Source organism: Sceloporus occidentalis, unplaced genomic scaffold (genome assembly GCF_023333645.1).
Source record: "Sceloporus occidentalis isolate IW3139 unplaced genomic scaffold, rSceOcc1.0.p SCAF_183, whole genome shotgun sequence".
Lineage (NCBI taxonomy): Eukaryota > Metazoa > Chordata > Lepidosauria > Squamata > Phrynosomatidae > Sceloporus > Sceloporus occidentalis.
The window spans coordinates 1,361,869-1,385,377 of record NW_028317163.1 but is presented as its reverse complement, the minus strand read 5'-3'; the positions used below and the strand labels follow the sequence as shown (position 1 = coordinate 1,385,377).

General features: G+C 37.8%; 1 protein-coding gene across 1 annotated transcript; it reads right to left on the bottom strand.

Annotated features, from left to right (window-relative positions):
• Nucleotides 1-7,926: 7,926 nt before the first annotated feature.
• On the bottom strand, nt 7,927-16,185 carry LOC149278709 (monocarboxylate transporter 2-like). The gene is made up of 4 exons (XM_089501867.1): nt 15,969-16,185; nt 11,867-12,010; nt 8,401-9,231; nt 7,927-8,183 (listed from the first exon to the last, which is right to left on the bottom strand). Exons 1-4 carry the CDS (start codon nt 16,183-16,185, stop codon nt 7,927-7,929), a joined length of 1,449 nt encoding a protein of 482 aa, XP_089357993.1.
• Between the last annotated feature and the right edge of the window lie 7,324 nt (nt 16,186-23,509).

The window sequence follows — 23,509 nt, the reverse complement described above, 5'->3', positions numbered from 1 at the left end:
TACAATCTGTCTGAACTATTTCAAAACATAATTATGGTGTCAATGACATTAAGTTTTACTCCTTTACCTAATTGTGGGGGTATTAATCTACATACCTGTATTTCATCAAGCAATGCTCCTATAAGTCTTATAGTTCATAGAACCCTATAGGGAGAGTTGTAGGCATATCTGGGAGCTGTTAGGGTTACCTCAGCCTCACGATGAGACTTTATGTGTCACACAATCAAGCTGAACCTCTCATATTCTACTCTGATTTAATCTTTAGCATATTTATTTTCAGTGCTGCCCTATCACCACCAGCCACCCCTTCCAGAGATGACGCCGTATCCAGATGCTCCATCTTTTAAGAACATGTGGCACCAGGTGGAAAATAACTATGGCGGCTGTGCTGACATGGCACGTTCCTCAATAGTATTGATAGGCCTATTGGAGAGATTAGTGATCTCCCTTTTAACTGGCCTATTGAACAGTGATGCTACAGGGAGCCTTATCGCCTATGGTCAATTATTACAACAATTTGGCCATCGCCATAAGCAAGTCACTATCCTTTTTCTGATGGCCTATTAAATGGTTAATCTTTAAAGACTCTCAGGGCCAGCTCATTAGGAAAGTTCAGATTAATGGTTTGAAGATGGAATTGGTGCTAGAAGCATGGGGCTAATGGTGGGAAGGCGATAGTATTTGTGCTTTTTATGTCCATTCTAGATGACAAACATTACTACATACTGATTTATGACATCATCATGTTCCACAGCCTTCTATTGAGTTGGTAATGCTGGTAGATTGACCTTGTTAATGACATTTTGTAAGGAGACTCTTTTGGAGAGTTGTAGAAGTTACGGTGCTCTCATCAGTTTACCATCACATACGTACTTTATTATGTGCTTGTTGAATGCGGCTTCTTATGTAGTCTCTCCTTGAGCTTATCTGAAGCTAAAAAGGTAAAGGCCATACAGAGAAAAAAAGTAAGGCGTATCTAACAGAAGGTACAAAGAGCAAAAATGGGGTTAATACAGAGAACAAAATAAACATAAATATCGACTAAGCCAAAGTATATGAAAACTAGAAATGGGAGTTTCGAGGTTGCTAGCCTAAACTGCATGTACATCGTATATAATAAAAAGTGGCATCCATTCCCTTCCATATCTTTAAGAATAAATAGAAAAGAACCTTGCGGGGTCATTGTGTCTCTTGGCTTTATTTTTGGTTTACCAAAGTAGCAATTTCTTTTTTTTTTTTTTTAAAAAGGTATTTAACAAATCCCGTTACTTGTTCTTGTTAAATAAATTCGGAGGCGTTAGCTATACATTGTATTTGCTTTACCTAACACAGCAGCGTGGTTTTCTTGTTACATTGTATAACGTTTCTGTTCCATGCGGCAGTTGGTTGCACAATTTACAGCGCGATAACAACAGGGTTCATATTGAATTTGTTATAATGGAAGGGGCTGCTACGTGAACACGTCTGACTTTATAAATAGATAAGAGCTCACATTAACCTTTGGTCTAAGTGATATTTAGTATGGTCTGCCTGTGCTATTAGTCGGGGTAAATGTGATATTCAAACTATTAGGCTTCTTTATAAGTACAATAAATGAATTCACATCCTTGGGATCCCCAGTTCAAAAGCATTTCAGAATTCAATTTCTATTTACAACTCTGTTCTCCAAAAGAAAAATATAATGTGTGTGTTTATATATATACATACATATATATATATACATATATACATATATATATATATACACACACACAATGATATTTTACATAATCAGAAATGTAGAGAATTTTTTTTTTTTTTTTATTATTGTTAAAAATAATAATTTTAAAAAAAGATAAAAAATGATTTAAAAAAACATTCAGTAAAATATTTTAAAGGTATGGCTGCTTGGCCTGTAAGGATTTCCACAGCTCTCTACTGGATTATGTATTGGATTTAATAGTTCTAGAACACATTCAATTCTTGTCTGATTTAATCACTAATATAATAATTTTATATATTTTATATATATTATTTAAAAAAAATATTTTACACATTTCTACCTAAATCTAAACATTATTTCAAGTAATAAAACAGGGTTTAATTTTAATCTAGAAACTTCTGTAACTTTTGGTGATCGTTAAGCTGAGACCGAACGGAATAAAGTAGTCATTTAGATTGTAAACCAACGCTTGACGGAATACTAATTATTTAATACGGTAGCCAGGACGTGCTGTGTTTGGTATTTTCATGCGAGGAATATCACCATGACGATTAATTTCAATTTGCTGTCATCTAACACATTAAAACTTACATATATCACTTGAGTTGGACATTCATATTATAAAAATCCTCTGGTTCCAGAAGCACTAAATCAAAAACAACCCTTAAAAAGTTGATATATGGAGAGAAATTAGGCAACCCGGTGATTAATTAGGTTGGCTTATTTCTGTTTAATATTCATTTAAATAGAATAGAATTTTATAACAACATCATTTACTGGCTTTTAAAAATCAAGTGACTATCGAGGGTTTTTTTTTTTACCGACACAACGATTTTATTTATAAAAAAAATGTAGATAAATCATATTTTATGGGGTTGCGACTTCAGATTATTTACATAATTGTTAACAAGATGGTAGAAGCAGGGGACTCAATGACCACAATATATTGTGTGGAAACCTCAAGGCTATAACGTATCTTAATATAACACCCAACCGTTCTATAATATCCGAAGAGCTTTTCATAGCAAAGCACAAGAGATAAGGAGACCGAAAATCCAACAATTTGGGGGGAAAATGTAAACTTTTTTGTATTATGAAAACATTTCCACTATATAGACAATGCTTACGTTTAGATACGATTGTACTGACCCCTAGAGTTTATTTAGCATTACCCCTTTCAGGTCTATCATACACTCAAATAATCAAGAAGTATCATCCAACACCACTTCTGATCAGGACTTTCATGGAAGAGAATCAATGGAACTTTTTTTTTCTTTATCATTAAATATTCCATTTAAGTGCCTTAGGTTGATGATATTTAATATTACAATTGCGTTGCTTGCATTTAATAAATATTCCAACATTTGTTTATCTGAGATTTTGTTTAGAAGAGTCTACCATATTAATAATGAACTTTGTCAGACTCACAGATATTAAGATATAATAAAGATTGGGTTTACAACATGATTGGTGTATATTAGATGTCTAGATACAGGCGCAAGATAAACATGCTTTCTACACCTTATGCAGGCAGCAGGTTTTTCCAGTATCTCTTACCTTTTTACACTATTATGAATAACCAGAATTTATTTTCAAGATAGTATTGAGCTTACAATTTTTACAATAGAAAGAAGTCCCCCGCCGTCTGTCTCTTTCCCCCTCTACCTCCTAATAGATTGTAAGCTCACAAGAGCAGGGCCCTCTTCTCCTTCTGTGCCAGTATGTATTAACTGGTGTTAATGTCACTGGTGGAGTTCACTTGCCCCCTATCGTAATAATGCAACAAAATCTACTGGCGCTCTATAAATAAATGTAATGCAATGTGATTTAATTCTTAATTCACTTAGTTTGCTTTGGGTAAATCTTTTATTTTGTTATCTGCAATTCCAGGTATGGCCACTAGAGACATCTACAATAAACATATGCTATTGCATTTATTATTATTATTTATTCTTTTATTTATATAGCGCCAACAATTTACGCAGCGCTTAATACAATACATATATTCAAGGGGTCTGACGAGACAAGAATTGACAGACTAAGACAAACTGATACATTAGGTGGAGAGAGCCCGGCTCGCAAGCTTACAATCTTGAGGGCATTTATATTTATTACATTCTTTAGGCACTCCCAGACTAGGTTCTTTCTTTTATATAAATGTTTCAGTGCTAATTCTACAAGATCCAAATGAATAATGTTTTTTTTTTTTGTTTTTTTTTTTAAATCATCGAACTCAATGCAAAGTTTAGTTTAAAAAAATGGCTACTTGGCCTTGTTTTCTCCTGGGCTAAATGTGGTCATTCTAGCCAGGAAATAAATTTAGTATAAGATAACCTTGAGCTCTTTCAGATATTTAGGAACCTCATTGTTTAGTTTGTTTTTTTTTACCATAAAAAGGTTTGGCTAAATATATTTTCTATGATGTTGTTCAGCTTTTACATACCTCAAGACAATCTCCAAATCCATTGGCAATGTAACTTTTTTCTTAGTATAAAGACTAAGTAGTTTATAATTTTTAATTAAAACCCCCAAAGTCTGCCCTGGGGGAGTCACCCAACAAGAGGTAACATAAGACCCAATACGATAGAAGAATCACGCAGGGGCAAAGGTTAAGAATCTTAAATCACTTATAGAACGCAAGGGGGGTTTCTAATTATAAGCTGATTAAGAATTAATTATGTTCTCCATCCCACCAAGAAAAAAAGCCTAGTCCAACCTGACAGTGACAAATGTATATATAAAAAAAAAAAAAATCACCTTTTTTTGCTTATTTTGATCTACCCAGTGCCCAAACGAAAAATAGTTTTAATGGTTGTAGCTGATGGAAGTCGATAAATTTGTAGCCATAATAGCTGCTCGTCAATTATTACAGTGAAAAAAAAGATCCAAATTGTTTTATGAGCTTATATATTTCTCAGAATGCAAATTCTATTAAGTGCAAGGTTCAAAACAGACAATAAAGAGACAGGAAACTTACAAACACATTAAATGAAGATCAGGGATTCGAATTAGTTGCAAAAGATCATTGATTTTATAATCTGAACTTAAAACAGTCACATTGGTGATATTGGAGCTCTTCTGTTGAGTGTGTGGGAAGCAAGGAACAGCGAATGATAATACTTTGGAATGTTAATGTAATTGTAGTTTGCAACGAGAAAGGATTCAATACTTGGGATTAGAGGAAAAGAGGAAAAGTTGATAGGGACCAATTGAAATAGAGTGAGTGGGGGCGCCTCCGAGCTGTTCCAAAGAGTTTGATATAACGAACTCAGAAACTGAAACTGTCTTAGCCGTAACATCAATAATCCTTATCTGAGGAAAACTTTTGGGAACATTCCACCGCTATTAAGAATGTTAACAGAATTACATTTTTAGGACATTTATACATAAAGGCAACTGTTATTAACCTACAGATATTACAAATTCAAGGACCTCTACATTTATCAACAACATTTTTTCAGTCAATTGTTTTTAATATAGTATTTAAACGTATGAACATTACTATTACTTTTATCTAACATTTTATCTAACATTATAAAAGTCTGAGATCCCATCCCATCCAAAGAACGTTCCCTGCATTCTGGATTTAGACCGTCTTTTGCTGCGTCTGCCCTTCAAACATTGGAGACGTTGGGGTAAAATAGCACAGCAGGCCCTTGCTTGCATCTAGAAAACCCATTATAGAGATTAATTAAGGCAGGTTGCGTTATGCAGAAGCACTGGATAATTTGGGTTTTACTTACTTTAGAAATTTAGATATACACAGAGAGAAAAAGTATACGCGTGTACCAAGAAAGTGGTGCATGGCGTCCCCAATAGATTAGAGGAAAGAAGGCTTCTCCCTCACAAGAAGACTCTTCAAGGCGAGAGCTGAAGGGATATGGAGTCACATCAAGGTAATTTGAAAATAGCCCATGATAATCTTTTCAGGACTGGCTGAAATAACCCAGATTTTGTTTTAGTTGTCGGGCTTGGAGCAGTTAGACTAAGTTGCTTGGACTTATGTCACAGGTGGGTGGTTTAAGTGGTGGCCATTTTGAGTTGCCCTCTCCTAAATTAGCTATTTTGGAGCTTCTTCTTGAAAGACAGCACAAGGAGGAGAAGGAGGAGGAAAGAGCATTAAGGAACATTGGGACCAAGGACTAGCGACCAATGAGTTGAAAGGTTCTCTGATTCCGGTCCATTTACAGGCCTTGATACTTAATATCAAACATACTTGCTCAACCGGTTAGGAAACATTGATGGTGTGTAACTTATAATAGTTATAATATTGTTTAAATTTATTTTTTTTTTTTTTTTTTTTTTTTAAACTGTATTATCTCCACTAGGATGTACTTATTTACAAAAAAGTCAAGTAACATTTAATGTAGTATTTCCAATGTTTCTACACCAGCGGCGGACTTTTATTTTATATCCGCTGACTGTCTGATTCAAGGAAGTGTGTGAAATTAATTATAGATGGATGTTTAATTACCTTCATTATGAGATTCACTTCTGGCTGCTAAGCACGTGAAGCGAATACACGATGAGAACACATTTTTATACTTTTAAGACAGCAGCCATTTCTACCGAACGAAAGGACCGTCCCAAGGCACTAATCAAAAAAAGATTAAAGGGGCCGATCTCTGACAAACGTGATGAATAATAAGGAAGTTAACGCAATTCATATATTTTTTTTATGTCCCTTTATGATAATTCTGGGTCCAGTCTGCAAAGGCCCTTATTTGATTGGAGCAGCTTAGGACCAATAAGGACCCCAAACAGCTGTTTTGTCTTTTTAATATTGTGGTGCCACCTTAAAATAGATCATTAAGGGGTTCAGAAGCCATGTTGTTTTGGACACCAGTGGTTTTCTATGGGAAGCACTCTGCACGACCACTTGGCTTCTGCACATTATCTTTTGATGGCACCTTTAGCAGGTTAGCACTCCATTAAGCAAGACAGATACCAGTAAGGGTCAATCTTAAAGTCTCCCACCTTCATAGAAGGATTGTACTGGGGTCCATGACAGCTATCGCTTCGCCGAAGGATACAAGGTCATATCCTCATGAATGATAGCTGGAGACACTCATCGAGTTTCTATCTGAAGGTCAGACGGGAAATAGAGTAGCGTATGGGGTTTAATTTAATTTACTTTCACATGGAGATAATATAAATGTGGCCACAACTTTTCATTCAAAAATGTTCAGCTTTGAAGACGTTAAGATCCGTTGAACTTACATTAACTTAATTAACAACTTAAAGACGGTCAGTGGAAACGCAGACCAAGGCAGAAGACTTTTTATAAGTCATTTTATGGGCAGCCTTTACAGTGGACAGAATGCATGTTATTTAATAACTTCAGTAGTTGAATCATTATAATTATTTGCACATATTACATCAATTATCACATATTTCAAAAATAATTCTAGAAACAGGAGATCCTTCATGGCACCGAGGTACCAGTTAATAGAAACCATATCGGATGAAACAAACATAAAAAAAAACAACAACAAAAAAAACATAAAAATGTAGGATTTGCCACTTGGGGAACAATGAGGAATCAGTCTAATCCCTAACTAATTCTTCCTATATATGTAATTTTTTTACTGCTTAAAATAAACTAAAAATAAAGGGAACTTTTGAAGATTAAAAAAATAAAATAAAAAATGTATTTGATACAGATCCATTTTCAGTTCTACCAACCACAAAAATAAAATCCTCGAAACTCTTAAATATCCTCACATTTTTGGGCAGCACCAGATTTATATATATATATTTTTTTTTAATTGTTCCTGTACAGTTACTAAAAACGTAGAACATTTGGCAGTAAAATGATAGCAGCATAAGATGACTTTAAAGGCCAATTCCGAGGTCACCAAATGAAGCGGTGTGCCCGTTTCATTAAAGCAATGATTGATCAATCTCCTGATCCAGAAGATTATCTTCATGTAAGATAAGGCAACATTTGTATCATTGCAGTTCCTCGTCTTCAATGCTAATTTTATAATTTCATTAAAACTTTATTAAAATCAGATGCTTCTTTATGTTACATAATTTAAATCAGGAGTTTACTATACACATATAAAAATAAATTTTACAAGAACTCAAAAGGAACATTAGTGTAAAGGGAGACATTTCTGTTTCAGTGTTTTGCTCTACCCCCCCCCCAAAAAAAAAAACAACATATGTTCTTCCTTTTTCCTTCACTTTTGGCTGGATCCGTTTTGTTAATCTCAAGAAGTCTATTCTGATTTTTCGGCCGTGACCTCATGACCGTTCTTTACCTTTTTGTTACCGTCGACCATTTTCTTGTCTTCCTTTGTCAAGCTAGCGCAGTCTTTCATTTCCATCTCTTTATCTTGCTTTTCTTTCTCCTCCTTCCTGAGCATCCGATAGTTGTAGAAATTCATTACGAAAAGGAAGACGCCAGCAAAGACGATGATGGCTCCGCATGTATAGAACATGTATCTGTAATCACCAGTAGCATCGACTATAGCGCCTGTGAAGAACCCAACAAATTGATATGTTACAATGAGAAGCCCGTCTGGATATGGAGCTCCACTTTAGTTATAGAATCAGTCTACACAATGGACTAGATGGGAAGGAACCTCAACTATAACCGTCTTGTGGTCCAGGGAGTTTTTGAACCTGAATCTTGTGTTGCAGAAGTTTAGGATTTGGAATGGGCAGAAATATTGTAAAATAGAACTACTTACCGCCAAGAGGGGGTCCAACAAGAAGGGGAACACACTCCACGATGGTGACGAGTCCAACGGCACTTGTAAACCGCTTGGCTCCGACAAGGTCCATGAGCGTTTCGAAGAGCAGCGCACACACCATACCGAATCCCAACCCAAAAAACACGGAGTAGACAACCAAGCCCACATAGTTGGACGCGAACGGGCACATGATGTGACAGAATCCATTAAATACTATTGAAAAACTGAAAAAATATTGAATTCGTGGCCTTATCCACTTGCTGTTGGCAATTATTCCAGTAACTGGTCTGGCAATCATATCAACTATGGCTAACACAGATAACAGAAAGGCTGCCGAGTATTCATCAACGCCAAGGTGTTTCGCGTACGGAGTTAAAAATACGATAGGAGCATAAAACGCGAGGAACATGATCACATTTCCAACTAGATAAATGAGGAAGCCCCTATGTTTAAAAAGCGTTAAATCGAGAAATTTGTTAAATTTGTCCATGCAGGTCTCATCCTTCTTGTCTAAATGTCCGTTTTCCATCAGGGCTATACTTGCTTTATCGCCATGTTGGATTTTGGGATTCTTTTGTTTAGTAGACGGGGGACCGATGGGTCGGAATAGGGCACCGGCCACACAGCAGTTCAACAGCAGCGCACCCAGTATAAAGAAACTACCCCTCCATCCGAACCTATCAAACAAAAATTGGTTGAGCGGCGCCATCGTAGACAACACGACAGGGCTTCCTGCCATCGCAAGACCATAGGCTATTGGACGCCGCTTTAGGAAGTACTTTCCAATGACAATCACGGATGGCTGTAGGTTCATAGAAAAGCCAAAGCCTAAATAAGAAAAAAAAGGAAAAAATTTTTTGTCAATTATATATTAATTTATACATGTTACAGCATATCAAGTGACAGCTGAAAGATTGTATGATTACGTAAAAAAAAAAAATTAAAGAAAATAAAGAAAAAAAAAGTTGATAACCCAAGCATTGGAGGAAGGAGGATTTCAATACAAGGAAAAGCACCAAAAAATGTATTATGTTGCACAATGGAATTAAAAATAATAATAATTAAAAAAAACAAAAAACTTTTGTCTTATTTCATATGTAGATTAGAAATTCAATTATTTTGTAAAGCATCTCCACCATCTAATACAAAAGGTTATAAGGAAATTGAAAAATTGGAAATGCGATGCTTTGGTAACCATTTTCAGAGGTATATCATACCACTATTGAGTATTTTCATGTAAAAAAAATATGCAGGGCTCGTAGCTTTTATTTTGCAAAATTGAATACCAGAATGTTTTTAAAAAACGACAAACTTTCTTAAAAACTAGATTAATTAGAGAAAGAAAATTAGGTTGAAGCCAACCAGTCATTTTGATAATAATCAATTAATCATCCTTATCTCATCAGTTATTTTCCAGCGACACAAATCTAATTTATTAAAATTTCATTTAACTAGAATTAATTAGTGATGTGATAGCGTCTTACTCAGCGCATTTTTTTTATATTTTTTATTTTTTTCTGAACATACAGATTTATATGGACTTTCGTCTGAAAATAAAGCTTTTTATGCACTTTACACCAGTGATATAAAAATACAAAAGGATAATAACCCTTGCGAAAGTAAAACATTTACAATCAAAACTTTCCCAACAATAAAGCATGTTTTTAAAATTATTGGATTTAAAAAAAAAAGTTAAGAGCGTAACGAAGACATTTGTTTTTATACTGCTGTTTTTTTGATATTGCGAAAGCATTTTTCACACAAACGTCTGCTTGACAGAAGATAATCCAGCATGAACTGAAGCCGAATTTAAAAATTTGCTTGATTAGTTAACTTTTTTCTTACGTTTACATTTAATTTGAAATATACCGTATTTTCCGGCGTATAAGACAACTTTTTAACCCATGAAAATCTTCTCAAAAGTCGGGGGTCGTCTTATACGCCGGGTGCTGAAACTTACCGAGCCGGACTGGAGAATCACAATTCCCCACGAAGCCCCTAAAACTGTAGCCTATCTCTATGGGAGGGGCGAGCGGAGATTCCGCCTCCCCTGGGCCGGTCTTCAGGGACGCGCCGAGGTAGGTGCAAGATCGTGATCTCCCCAACTAGCCCTGATCAGCGGGCACCCGATGAGCAGGGCTGGTTGGGGAGATCACGACCTCCCTCTAACTAGCCCAACATTAGGGAGCTCGAGGTCTGGCACTTCAGACCTCGGTTTCCGTGCTCCCTAATCACTACGCGCCGGCTATTGATGCTATATGATGATATCCCGTCGCTCGGCATCAATTGCCGGCGCGTAGTGATGAGGGAGCAGTAAAGCAGAGGCCTGAAATGACAGACCTCACGCTCCCACAACTGGATGGAAGGTAGAAGATGAGAAAGGTAAGAGATGGGGAGAAAGGGGTGTGAGTGCAGTGTATGTATATATATGTGTGTGTGTAAGGTCAGTGTATGTGTATGGTCAGGTGTGTGTAAGAGCAGTGTAGGTATTTGTGTGCTTGTAAGCTGGTGTGTGTGTGTGTGTATAAAAGGCAGGGGTGTGAGGTGAGGGCACTGTATAAAATGTGTATGTATGGACAGGCGTATGTTAGTATGTGTAGATATATATATGTGTGTGTGTGTGTGTGTGTGTGTGTGTGTGTGTGTGTGTGTGTAAGGGCAGTGTATGTATGTATGTCTGTGTATGGGCAGTGTATGTGTATGGACATGTGTGTGTAAGGGCAGTGTATGTGTATATGTGTGTGTGGACAGGCATATGTTAGGGAGAGCTGACCCACCCAATCCAAGCAGGCTTAGTATACAACAACCAGCCAATCACTGGTAAGGTACATCGCTTGCCGTGATTGGCCCAGTCGTCTTATACGCCGGAAAATAAAAAAAAATTATATATATATTATATATATATATATATATACTGGACACGTGTCCTAAAAAGACTAGACGGGGGCTGAATGGGGCCGATCTGCCAGGAAACTGTATGCATATGCCCGGCTCGACCATAGAGCTCCCCAAGAGCTCCTAAAATGCAGCGTATTACTTGGCATGTTCAGCTTTCTCTATCTCAATTGGCAGTGAACGCTGGGTACGATAGCGCCTGCATTGCCTCGCTTATCACTTTTCTAATTGTCCTTCTTTGAAAGGTAATTTGAACTCTACACATATTTATCTAGCAAATAGGAAAATTACATATTAACTTCAGAATATACAATCGCAAACTCCGCTTTAAGCCAAAAATACTTTACAAAATAGTTTTAATGTCGGTATTCTTTTTAAATGTATCTTAATCCTTTAATCAAAAAGGCAGAGAACCAAAATCTTAAACCTTATAAAAATTGATCAGTGGTAGCAACAATCTGACTACCTAATAAATATTAAATAACAAAAAAGTAAAAAATAATAATAATTACATATAAAATATATAAAAAAATATTAGTAAGTCAACAGGAAATAAAGCATTTATTACCTGCTATGATGCCGACGGAGATGTAGAGCTGTAAAATGCTGGTGCTGAAGGTAGCTATGATCATCCCGATCCCACTTAAAAATCCTCCGAATATAACCACCGGCCGGCTGCCGTATCGGTTCACCAAGATACTGCTGATGGGGCCTGAATTAACGCGGATCAAATAAAGGGTTAATTTCTGTAAATACGGAAAGTATATACAAGGTATACAGAAAATATATAATCCTCTCCTAAGTGATATAGTAGATACAGACCAGAGCATTAAACACAATGTGAATAAAACGCGTCTTGGATGTGGTGAGCGCCGGGCTTTTCTATATCATTCTAGATGTCACTCCAGAACGGAGTTCACACGGACACTCCGGCCAATGCGCTTTAAATGTATATGAGAGCCGAGTGGTCAATCTATACATTTTCTTGCGGTTCCCCTTCCAAATGCAATAGGGGGATTCTGCAGAATTCTGCATTTTGCGGCTGCACTGCAGCTTTGGAGCTGCAGCTTCTACTACAGGCAAGCACTTTTTTGTTTACGTTTTCAAGAATGCATGTTAAAGCACTCCCAAAATACTTTAATATGCATTCTTTGTTGGCGAAGCGGCACGGAGCGTCCCTTTCATATCATATTTGCACATTCACAGTTCTAGCCCATAAAAAAACCTATTGAAGGTGTTTGCGTTTTAAGACTTTACATTTTACACGCCTTGAAACCTTTGTTTTCCCGCGAATCGTGCATTCATTAAGTGAACCTATTGCTTTTAAAACCCTAAGCCTACGTCTCACGCCTGTAAATATGTATCACGCATCAGACGCCAGATACAGTTACCAAAGATTTACTTTTACAGGTGTCGTTAAGCGTGATTAATTACTCCTTAATATCGCCGTCCTTGGAACTCGTGAATTCTTGAAATTCTGAAAATTCTTGAATTGAAAATTGAGGGAGAGAAAAAAAATCTAACTTCCTTACCTGTAAAGTAGGACATTTAATCAAAGAAAGAAAAAAAAAATATATATATATATATATATATATATATTAATATTTATTCAGTTAATATTAAACAAATCTCTATTTTCACTGTCTGGAAGAACTGGTTTTAAGTCAGGTTTTTTAAATTCAGGGTATTCAGGGCTGATTTTTCAGCAGGGTCCTTTTTAGGGGCAACCTGGCAAGGGTGGCAGGTAGAGGACATCAGTAAGTCTATGTGATGTTGAGTGAAAACCCAAAACTAGGCAAAGTATCTTTGTTTCAGAAGGTCATCGCAATTAAGAGAGGAACTATATTTTGGGAGCTGTATTAAGAGATTTCTCTTGAGATCTCAAGATTAGGACCCGATTTCAAGGCTTTCAGGTCGGGATCAGAGGATAGCGTGTTCTGGACATGCCATACAGAAGACACTGGAGAATCTTCTAGGCTCTAGAACATAAGGAAAATCTAGAAGCGGTTGGAGAACTCGGCAAGCGGAATGCTAGAAGCTGCCTATTCTATCGATCAGATCTGGGAAGAACGTATCGACCCATTCCGGTGGGAATGTAGACAAGTCCAAAGAGTGCCTCATCGGCCATTAGTAGCACATCCAATATGAGCTGCTCCTTGAAGATGAGATTTTAGTAAATACTTGAACAGGTTCCAGAAGATGTGTTCCCACCAGGAGCTCAAACACAACGAGGTTCATTCATTAAACCATCAACTAAGAGAGACGAAACATTCGGAACCAACTTCCTTCTGCAGGAACGGCCAAGCTGGCAACTTAACTATACATACATATATATATATATATATATATATATATATATATATATATATATATATATATATATATATATATATATATATATATATATATAATCACCTGAAAAGTGTGCCCAGAAACCCAGCCTTTTAAAAAAAAAAACGAACAAAATCCAAACCAGTCAGTTGGGTTCCGGAATCTTTGGGCAGGATGTTAAGGAAACGTAGCCCTTGACCGGCTACAGGAGTCAGCAGCGCATCCCTGGGAATTAAAGGGTTAATCACCTTTGCTTTGTGTTTTGGCTAAGGGTGGGATATATCGTCCTTTCAGTTCACTAATGTGTTTCCCCTCCTTGGCCTTTGATGCTCGGCTCCGGCACAAACAGCTTATTGGAAAGCACAAAGGTCACCCGAATCCATTCTGCGTGCCGGCGAGCGGAATGATTTTACTAATCAGATTAATTTCGTCGGCAGATACGGAAAAACCGTTCGCTAAAGACCTTTTTCTAACGTGGCGGTGATGTTAGTAGACTAGAAAAAAAAACAACCCTTTTATGTCATTATCCCAACACTTAAAAGCCATGTTTAATAATTTTACTTATCTGGCTTACTGAGCTGCGTAATTATGGATTAATAACTACAGCGTCGCTTACAATCATTTCCCGGGATGACCCCCGGAGAAGGATATCTTGAGACATTATCTGATACAACGTGCTTAGAATAACCGTGCCGTTAAATCAACGAGCGCTTTATTATCACACAACATAATTATTATTGGGATTTATTTAGGAAAAAAGGGGTCGTAACAAAAATTAATACATTTCTACCAGTTATGCTGGGGGGGAAAAAGGCAATATTTTGGGGGTCGCATCATGACTACTGGATGGTTATGCCCAGGGCAGCGCCGAAGATAAATGTGCCACTGCCTAGCGGTAATTAATGTATCTGAATGTTCATATTAATACTGTTAAATTTGAGATTATATTAATAATGATATCAAAATATATAATTAAATAATAATTATAATAAATAATAATACTACTAAATAATAATAATACTACAAAATACACCTTAAAGCAACAGTTTTTAATGAAATATGGTAGAATTTCTACAGGATTATATCACTTTTTTTTGCTAGGGTGAAGATAATATATGGTATTACCGGTAGTTTCAGACATTGTAGACAGGGCACCGGAAGCGCGTGTGTCATAGATTAACATGGAAATACTAATAAAACATACGAAACATTTAGCAATAGTTCTCAGCGTTATCGGATAAAGCGGCTGGTCTGAAGAATCTCTTACTGGAAACACTGGTTTGCTAAGAACTGGCTGGTGTGAAACTCTAATCTAACCTTTAACAGCATAAAGACGACTTTATACAGAGTACCTAGTCCCAAGACTGCGTGTTTAGCCGTTATATACCGCGTGTATAATCCATTGTAATATTTGACTCTGCTGGATTAACCTATAATCTCAATTAAATTCCAGAGACGCTTCGGAGTATTTCATGTCCCTGAAGCATTACGTAACATGAGCTTATTATACGATCCGCTGCTTTTAGACCAGTATTAAGAAGATATTAGCAAAAATAACAAATTTTTTTTTCTCATACTCTTTCATCACGTGTGCAGCGGGTACGGCAGACTGTGATGCGCACACTGGAAAAATAGAAAATGAACGGGATGTCATTATTATAATTATTATTATATAGTATTATTATATATTATTATTATTATTATTATTATAATACCATGTCTGGGTGAGTCAGTGATCCCTAATGCTAAGAAACTTTAGTTCCACAGGGTCCTATCTCTAACCACGGGTCTAGTTTGTCAATGAAAGGCACATTTTGGGAAAAATTTGGACATTTTAGGTTTAAAAATTGTAGTTTATATATTTCTACACGGAATCCTCGCCGGAGGATACATTGATGATTATCGTACTAGCCTTGTGTTTATGTCAACAATGTGGTACATTACATGTTACCCATCCCCCCCCCCCCGTTTACGCTTTCTCCTCGAATTACTTTGGTAAACAAAATCAGATGACACAATAAATAAAGCCATCCCGGATATAAACATAATAATGAATAATATATATATATATATATATATATATATATATATATATATATATTATATACAGAAATCAATCATTTCCCAAACTTTGGAAAACTTGTCATTTAATAACATTGTTATAACATGTGCATTCATTTAACCTCTTCAGTCCTGGGAGTTTCCAGACCCTAAAGGACTAGATTTTTTTTGTAATTTTTTCTTTATATTTGGAAAACCATTAAAATGCACACGACGGCTGGAGTGTCCCTTTAATAATTGTTAATTTTTAAAAGGTAAAAAATAATGGCCAAACTCACCTCCAGCATACATGACAGCCAATAACAGTGATGATATCCAAGCTATCTCGCTGTACGAGGCCCCGAAAAACTCCTGGATTTCTTTGTAGAAAACGGTGACCGCTTTGGAAAATGCGTACGAAAACCCCATGGATATGAAAGCGCCCAGAACGACCATCCAACCCCAGCCTCCGTCCGGAGGGGTGTACCCCAAATCTGTACTTGCCGCTGGAGCCATAATAAATTTAATTTGCAATTTTCATAGACCTGCAAATAAAAAAAAAAAAATGGGATCTTGGAATTTATTCTTAAAAAAAAAAAAAAAAAAATTTAAAAATATATTTAATATTTATATATTAAATGCAAATAAATGTAAAAATAATAGATCATAATTTTTTTTGCGTGTGTACGAGGCGCCCCGTGGCTATCCTTGGCTGCTTGTTCATTGAGACGTGCCAGCAGTCCGTAAGAATGAGGAGAGACCGGCCGTGGAGCCTCCCTTCACAAGAACTCGAAAAACTCATTTTGGAGAAGTCTACTTCCTCCATACGGGGTTAGACATTAATATCGAAGGTTCTGCTTATGTTTTACAATGGTCCCAATTCAAATGTATTGAAAATCTGATATTGTTAATATCTCAGCAAAATGCAATGCACTCCCATCCCAAAAATCGATTGTGACTTGGCGTCTCTTGAGTTCCCCGCCATAGATCTTATGGTGGCCTCTAACAACCTATAAAAGAAGAAAATTATTCTAACAAATGAAAAGAGCGAGAATATCAATGCTTTCGGTTTCAAAGATAGAAATTCTCAGGTGCAGCCAGCATTCAGTCGGCCCCATCTCAGAGATGTCACTTTTTTTTTTTATATATAAATAAAAAATGACTTTTAAACCCCCTGAGATATCAGGGACAAGCATTGTGTGGTTCAGAGGCATTGTTATTTGGGTCAATGCAGTAAAACTTTAGGATGAAAAAGTTGTTTGACCAAGAATAGTCCGTAGGTCTCAAAAAATAATCATTTGATATATTTGGATACAGTGTATCAATTTGGCCAAAACGAGAGGCTACACTTACTGGGGTCTTTCAAAAACTTAGTACACAAAAAGTTGGTAAACTCGGGGGTAACCGAGCAGTAACTGCCAGCCGACAGGTAGCCGTTTATAATATAAAGTCAACCAGGGATATAGGGATACCCAGACCTGTGGGTGTTTTAGCCTCCAAAACACAAAAGCGTGAAAGTAGACAACCTTCAAAAAAGTAGACCACCGACTGAGAGCCGCAAACTAATATTTCACCTACGGCTGAAGAAGGTCTGAGTCTTTCCATCAGGAAAAAAAGGGCAGCTGGATTGAACTGGTCCGATCTGCCTCACGTTCTAGATTTCTGTTGGACAGAAGAAGAATTGCCACCAAGAATCTCACATCAGATTCACTCTCTTTCTGTGCCCCAGAATCTCGTAACCTTTACCAATATACAACGTTGTGACTTTATTGGCGCCATAAAGGTTATAACCTCAGGTCTCTGTATATATACACCCAGAAACAAACATATAAAAGATACGACCATTGGGCAGGGAGTCGCACGTCATTCGGCAAGGACGTACGCCGGACCCCGGACTTCAGGACTGAAACATTGTAACGTTCGTAACTATAATTGTTCGTCCATGAGAAATATTCAACCCTCCGAGGACAGAGGATTTTACTGCCACCCCTAGGGCAGGATCTCGGTCCCACGTGTCATTGCCCTCCGAGAAAAACATGCCCTCCTACGCCAATAAAGTATGTTGGATTATCGAAGTTGATCTACGCTGGAATTACCGTCACATGATGCCTATAAAGCCATTAGATATCTCACTGCCGATTATGGAGGAACCACAGTTAGGGCTTCATTAAAAAAAGAAATCTCACTCAGGGCTGTCTCACTCTTTCCTGCTGGGTGGCGGATCATATGATACGAGGTCACACAGGGATACAATTCGACATTCCCAAATAATGAACTATGTGCCCCCCCCCCCCCCCACGCGTCCCCAGAAGGGGGATCTGGCCGGACAGCCGCGTGTTCTTGGAAATTGTCCTATAACCATGTAGTGTACGCTTCTATCCTTCAATCTGCTATAGAATATACTGTATATTCCGCACACAAAAATATCGTTATTCTTGAGAACTTTATACGTAAGCCGGCTCCATCCTTTAAAATATTAACCCTTTATGAAGTGTCACAAATTTCAATAGGAATGAATAACTTAACTGTATAGATAATAGGGTCGCCTTTAACTTAATATTAAATACGAAGGTGCCAGCTGGGGACTGAGGATCTGTCCGCTTGCCCTCAGAAAGGGTTAAAAACTCTCAGAAACAGGGAAAATCCTGTGAGTTTCCAGGTAGGATCTGATTTCTCTGCCCCCCAGGATTTGCACGTCAGGAGTCTGTGCCCACCAACTATATGCGGTGATGACCTTTACCGGCGCGTAAGGGTCATACCCATTACCATTAAATGCAAATAACAATACTAAATAACCCTTTCAGTGCCAGACAGGAATTCTAGGTCATTCCCATCCAGAAAAGAAAAAAAAAAAAAAAAAAAAAGATTAAAATAAGATTTTTGCTACAAATTGAAAGAACGCGTTCCATGAGTTCTACTGGTAAATGTGTGTGTATGAGGGGGTCAAATTAACCCCTTAAGTCCCAGCAAGGTTGGAGGTTACAAATAAAACCTAAACACACCCTTCCATGCGTTTAACGGCTGGTAAAGAACTAACACAAAGTTTACAAAAAATGCATGGGGGGCATAATAGTAACAGAGCATAATAAATAATAATAAATAAGAATAATAAATAAGAATAAATAAGAATAATAAATAAGAATTATTATGATAAATAATGTAGCTGTGAGTTAAATGTTGAACATGCACCATAACTGCTCTGTGCAGCAGACTTGTCACTCCAACCCTCTCATTCTACAGGATGTGAGCTTCTTTTCAGCCACGTGTGCAGAGCACGGCACAGAGCACACTGCACATCACACACTACCCTGTACAGCACACCACACACTACCCTGCACAGCACTCACTGCACAGCGCACACTGCCCTGCACAGCACACCACACACTACCCTGCACAGCACACCACACACTACCCTGCACAGCACTCACTGCACAGCGCACACTGCCCTGCACAGCACACCACACACTACCCTGCACAGCACTCACTGCCCTGCACACTACACACTACCCTGCACAGCACACACTGCACATCACACACTACCCTGCACAGCACACCACACACTACCATGTACAGCACAGTGCACACTGAACACTACCCTGCACAGCACACCACATCACACACAACCCTGCACAGCACACACTGACCTGCACAGCACAGGGGCTCAATTCACTCTGCTCTGCTCTGCTCTGCTCTGCTCTGCGTCCCAGGCTGGACTCTCACACTGTCTGCACTCACCTGGCTCAGAGTCTTGGGAGTCTGCACCACCAAAGAGGCAGCTGGGCAGACCAGCAGCAGTTAGAGGAAAGTGCACTTTTATGAACTTCTTCATGCACAGAAGGCAGGATGAAGGAGGAGCCTGTCTCAACTACTCTGCCTCCAGGGCTCTCTGCACAGCCCTGGGACTGGCTCCTGGCTTCCTGTGATGGGTGTTCAGAAAAGCCATTGGCTGATAGATCACCAGCTGAACTCACACTAACACTGCAGGAGCCACTAAATAGCAGTGGGACACAACTCCCATCATGCCAAGCCAGCCACCTGTAGAATGTTTAACTCTCTTGGGACATTTAAATGAATATAATTCATATTAATACAAAAAAAAAGCCACTGTGTCTGTCCAAATGGAAACAATTGTATCAACAAGACATTCTAAATAAACAAAAAATGATTTATTTTGTCTACATATTAAATGTATCATTCTTCAACACCGCCACTGCTGCTGCTGCTGCATATAAAGGTGAGATTAAAGGTGCCGTTCCACCTACTCTGCGGAATTTAAATCGGTTGGAACTAAATGCAGCGTTAGAAACATCATTACAATACTGCTGATTGACCCCCAAAAATTCTTTAAATCTTGCAAAAAGCTTGCCTCATTCATAAGTTTTGTTAGGAACGCTTAATTATCATGTGATGCAGATTGTTTCCATAGAAACCAAAAGTATCTTAAAAGTCTGTGTTTTAATGTGTTTTATTGGTACACAATAATAATAATAAAAAAACGTAAAAAATGGCTAGTAAAAATGAAAATGTATATTTTTTTGCGAAACTTAAAGAAAGTATGATATAGGCACTGATGGGGAGCAATAACTGTCACTATATGTGCCGTCAGGTGATCAGCCGGTTTTATCCTTTAGGGTACAGCTAGGTAAACATTATCTTCACCGCTAAGTAAATATGTCCCTAATGACAGCATTCTCCGTAACTCTTTATTGTTTCATGGTGGTCGATTGCTTTATATTATTTTACTTTTTGGGTAAAGTGTAAAATAGCCATTGTGAGTGATTATAAGAGATATGGGGGGGGGGTATAAGTCACACAAATCACATCTAGGGGGGTCACCCTCTGGGGGATCGTCATTATGTTGTTGGTCACGGTGGGATCTTGGCCAGAGAACTGTTACAACCTATTCACTAAAAGAAGACTTTTCCAGAGAGTTGTGCTTTTAACTGTCTCCCCTCATTACAAAAAGCCATCACCAGCATGTCTGTGAGGGTCAGAGCTGGCCCTGTATAATGTATAGCTCAATAGGCGAGGAGAAGAAATCTTGTTAATTGAGCTATACGTTATACAAGGCCAGTCAAGCTCTTTCTACAGCAGAAGCTCATTGGGGTTGGACCTTCGTATTCTAAAGTGAAGGAGCTGAAACACAACTCTCCTGCAAACTCCCCCTTTGGTGAATAGACCCCTGAGATGTGAGGCAGACGACAAAGATATATTTTACGCAAAAAAAAACCACACAAAAAGGGGGAAAAATTATATATGCTTGCAACAGGGCTTCAATACCCTTTTGTATATCATATATATATATATATATAATTGTTATTAGTTTCCTATTTTATAATCTTTTTCAACATACACATTTATATTTTTGTTGTATGTTTTGGAGGGTGTTTGGGGAGTGACACACATGTTGGTGTTTTGCCCCATGCCCCTTGTATTGTGCCTTAAGGACAAATGCACCCTTAGTGCAAATTTGCATTAAGGGTTTGTTCTTTGGAAAGCGCAGGCTCACTATTTCTTATTGAATTATTTGAGTTACGAGGCAGGGCTTGCAGGATCGCTAGGTCAGGTGTATTGACTTAAGTAGCTCCAGGAGGTTGGCACATTGTCTCAAACGTACTCGTACCATGTGCCAGCTGAACTCACGGAGCCTCGTCCATAACAGAGCCTCATGAGCTCCATCTAAAGAGCATTAAAAACCAACCAAGGTTTTCAATCTGGAGGAACCTCCACTTGTTCTCCTAAGTTCTCCGTTAAGGTCACCGGAGTTCTTCATTAAGGTCAATGAAGACTATGTTTTGAGCGCTGCATCCAACTTAACCAGATGCCTAAAATTCAGCCTTTTGTCTTCTGTGAAAAGTAAATCTATAAACACGAATAAGTAGCATAATGTGGACAAACGCAAAATGTTGCATCAACATAGCTTGCGGACAATCGAAAATAACAAGGTTGACACAAAACAGACGCGAAAGGTCATCTTAAAAGCCGGACAGAGACGCCCTGGCGACTAACCCTCAGGGCGTGCAAAACGTAGAAGACATCCCAGAAGACTCACTTTGCCACATAGTCTTGAGAGATCTTTGGGAGTCGAACGCATTTCGGAGTCTTAAGTAGCCCCCTAAATAAATGATATGGAGGGGAGGATCTGATTGAACATAGCCTTTGACTTTATTGCACCCCGGTAACCAATTTCCCAAAAATATAGCTACTGTATCTCCTTTGAGCATTCATTTCGACATTGATTGGAGCTACGCTGAGCGGGAACCCTTTTGCACGCCGCTGGGGAGCGGCGAAGTAAGGCTTTTGGTGGGTCAGACCTTTAAAAAGTTTATTGGGAACAGGTATAGTGCATGCGTACGTGGAATCCATAATATTCTGTTTCTAGGGTACGTCCATTTGGGAAGACTTCCAGAGTATTGGTCCTTAACAGGGTCCCCAACAATCCTATTAGTGTGAAATCCCACATTCGCAAAAAAGTCCTTTATCCTTTTTTTTCTTTTTTCTATTAAGCCTAGACTATTTTTCATTTTAACCCTATTTTGCAAAAAAAAAAAAAAAAAAAAAAAAAGCAAAAGCGCGTTACTGATAGCATCAGTTTATTTTTCTGGATTAAACAGTTAAGAAATGTGTTTACAACTCTTCTCCGGATTTATTTACAGTCGGTAGGAATGCGCTTCTGCTTCGAGGTAAGCACTAGAAAAACAAAGGCCAGAAAAAAACAAACAACTCTAGACCCTAGTAAAAAAAAAAAAAAAAAAAAAAACATGAACAAAAAAACAAGGTCCAGATTATTTTTATTTCAAAATCCACTGATATCTTGCAGTTCCATTTTTATTTTCTTGTGTTTACTCATGCTTGATTTTTGAGGGGAAAAAAAAAAACAAAAAAACCAAAACACCAGGAAACAAAGTGTCCAAACTGTTTTATTATATGAAATGTAGTAAATTGAAAATGTGTGCAACAACAGCAATATGTAAAATATAAATTAAAACAAAGTAAAGAAACACACTTTCCCTCACGGCACTACAGTACTTCCTAAAATACCTGAGCACTGAACATTACGCACACGGTATAAAAGAGATAAAGTCAAATAAAACTCTGAAGGGTAACCAGGCGTAACTATAACACTTGTGACAAGAAAAACATTTCTTTATATATAAACTTGGGGGGGGTTCTGCCATCGCTTACATACAACGTACAGGAGGGCCTCAAAATCCCACAACAATGTTGAACGCGTCCCGATTCCCTCGGTAACTCACATACTTTTAGAATATAAAAGGAAAAAATAAAGTCTAAGTGAAGACTGGGAGGTTTTTCTAAAAGTTATTTTTTTGCATTACAGCGACAGCCATTTTATCTTTTGGGCTACAAAAAATAAAAATATGCGACGAGTCCATTAGTAAACATTCTTATTTTATAGTCATTGAAGCCACTAGGTACGCGGAGATCGAGCCGCTGATTTATTGTAGGGTGCGAGTTCACTTGCCACCAAATTAACTCCAAGAATTTTCAAGCCAAGCACTGGCAGAGAATGAAGGGGGCTGTAGTCTGATAGACATCATGTTGTATAATTATTATTATTACCATCTCCTTCCTCCTAGAATCCCATCAATGGACATTTTGGAATCTCTGGTCAAAGTCGGCCTCTATCAGGCCTACAACATAAAAAGATGTAACGTTACATTAGTTGTCAGAACCTTAGGAGGTCTCTTATTCAGGAGGTCCTGAAAACTTGCGCAGCTTCATATTTTTTTCTACAATGACCCAGTAATAGCTATCAGGACCTCCCGAGGTCCCTTCTAAGGTTCTGACAACTAATGTAACTTTACATCTTTTTCCATGC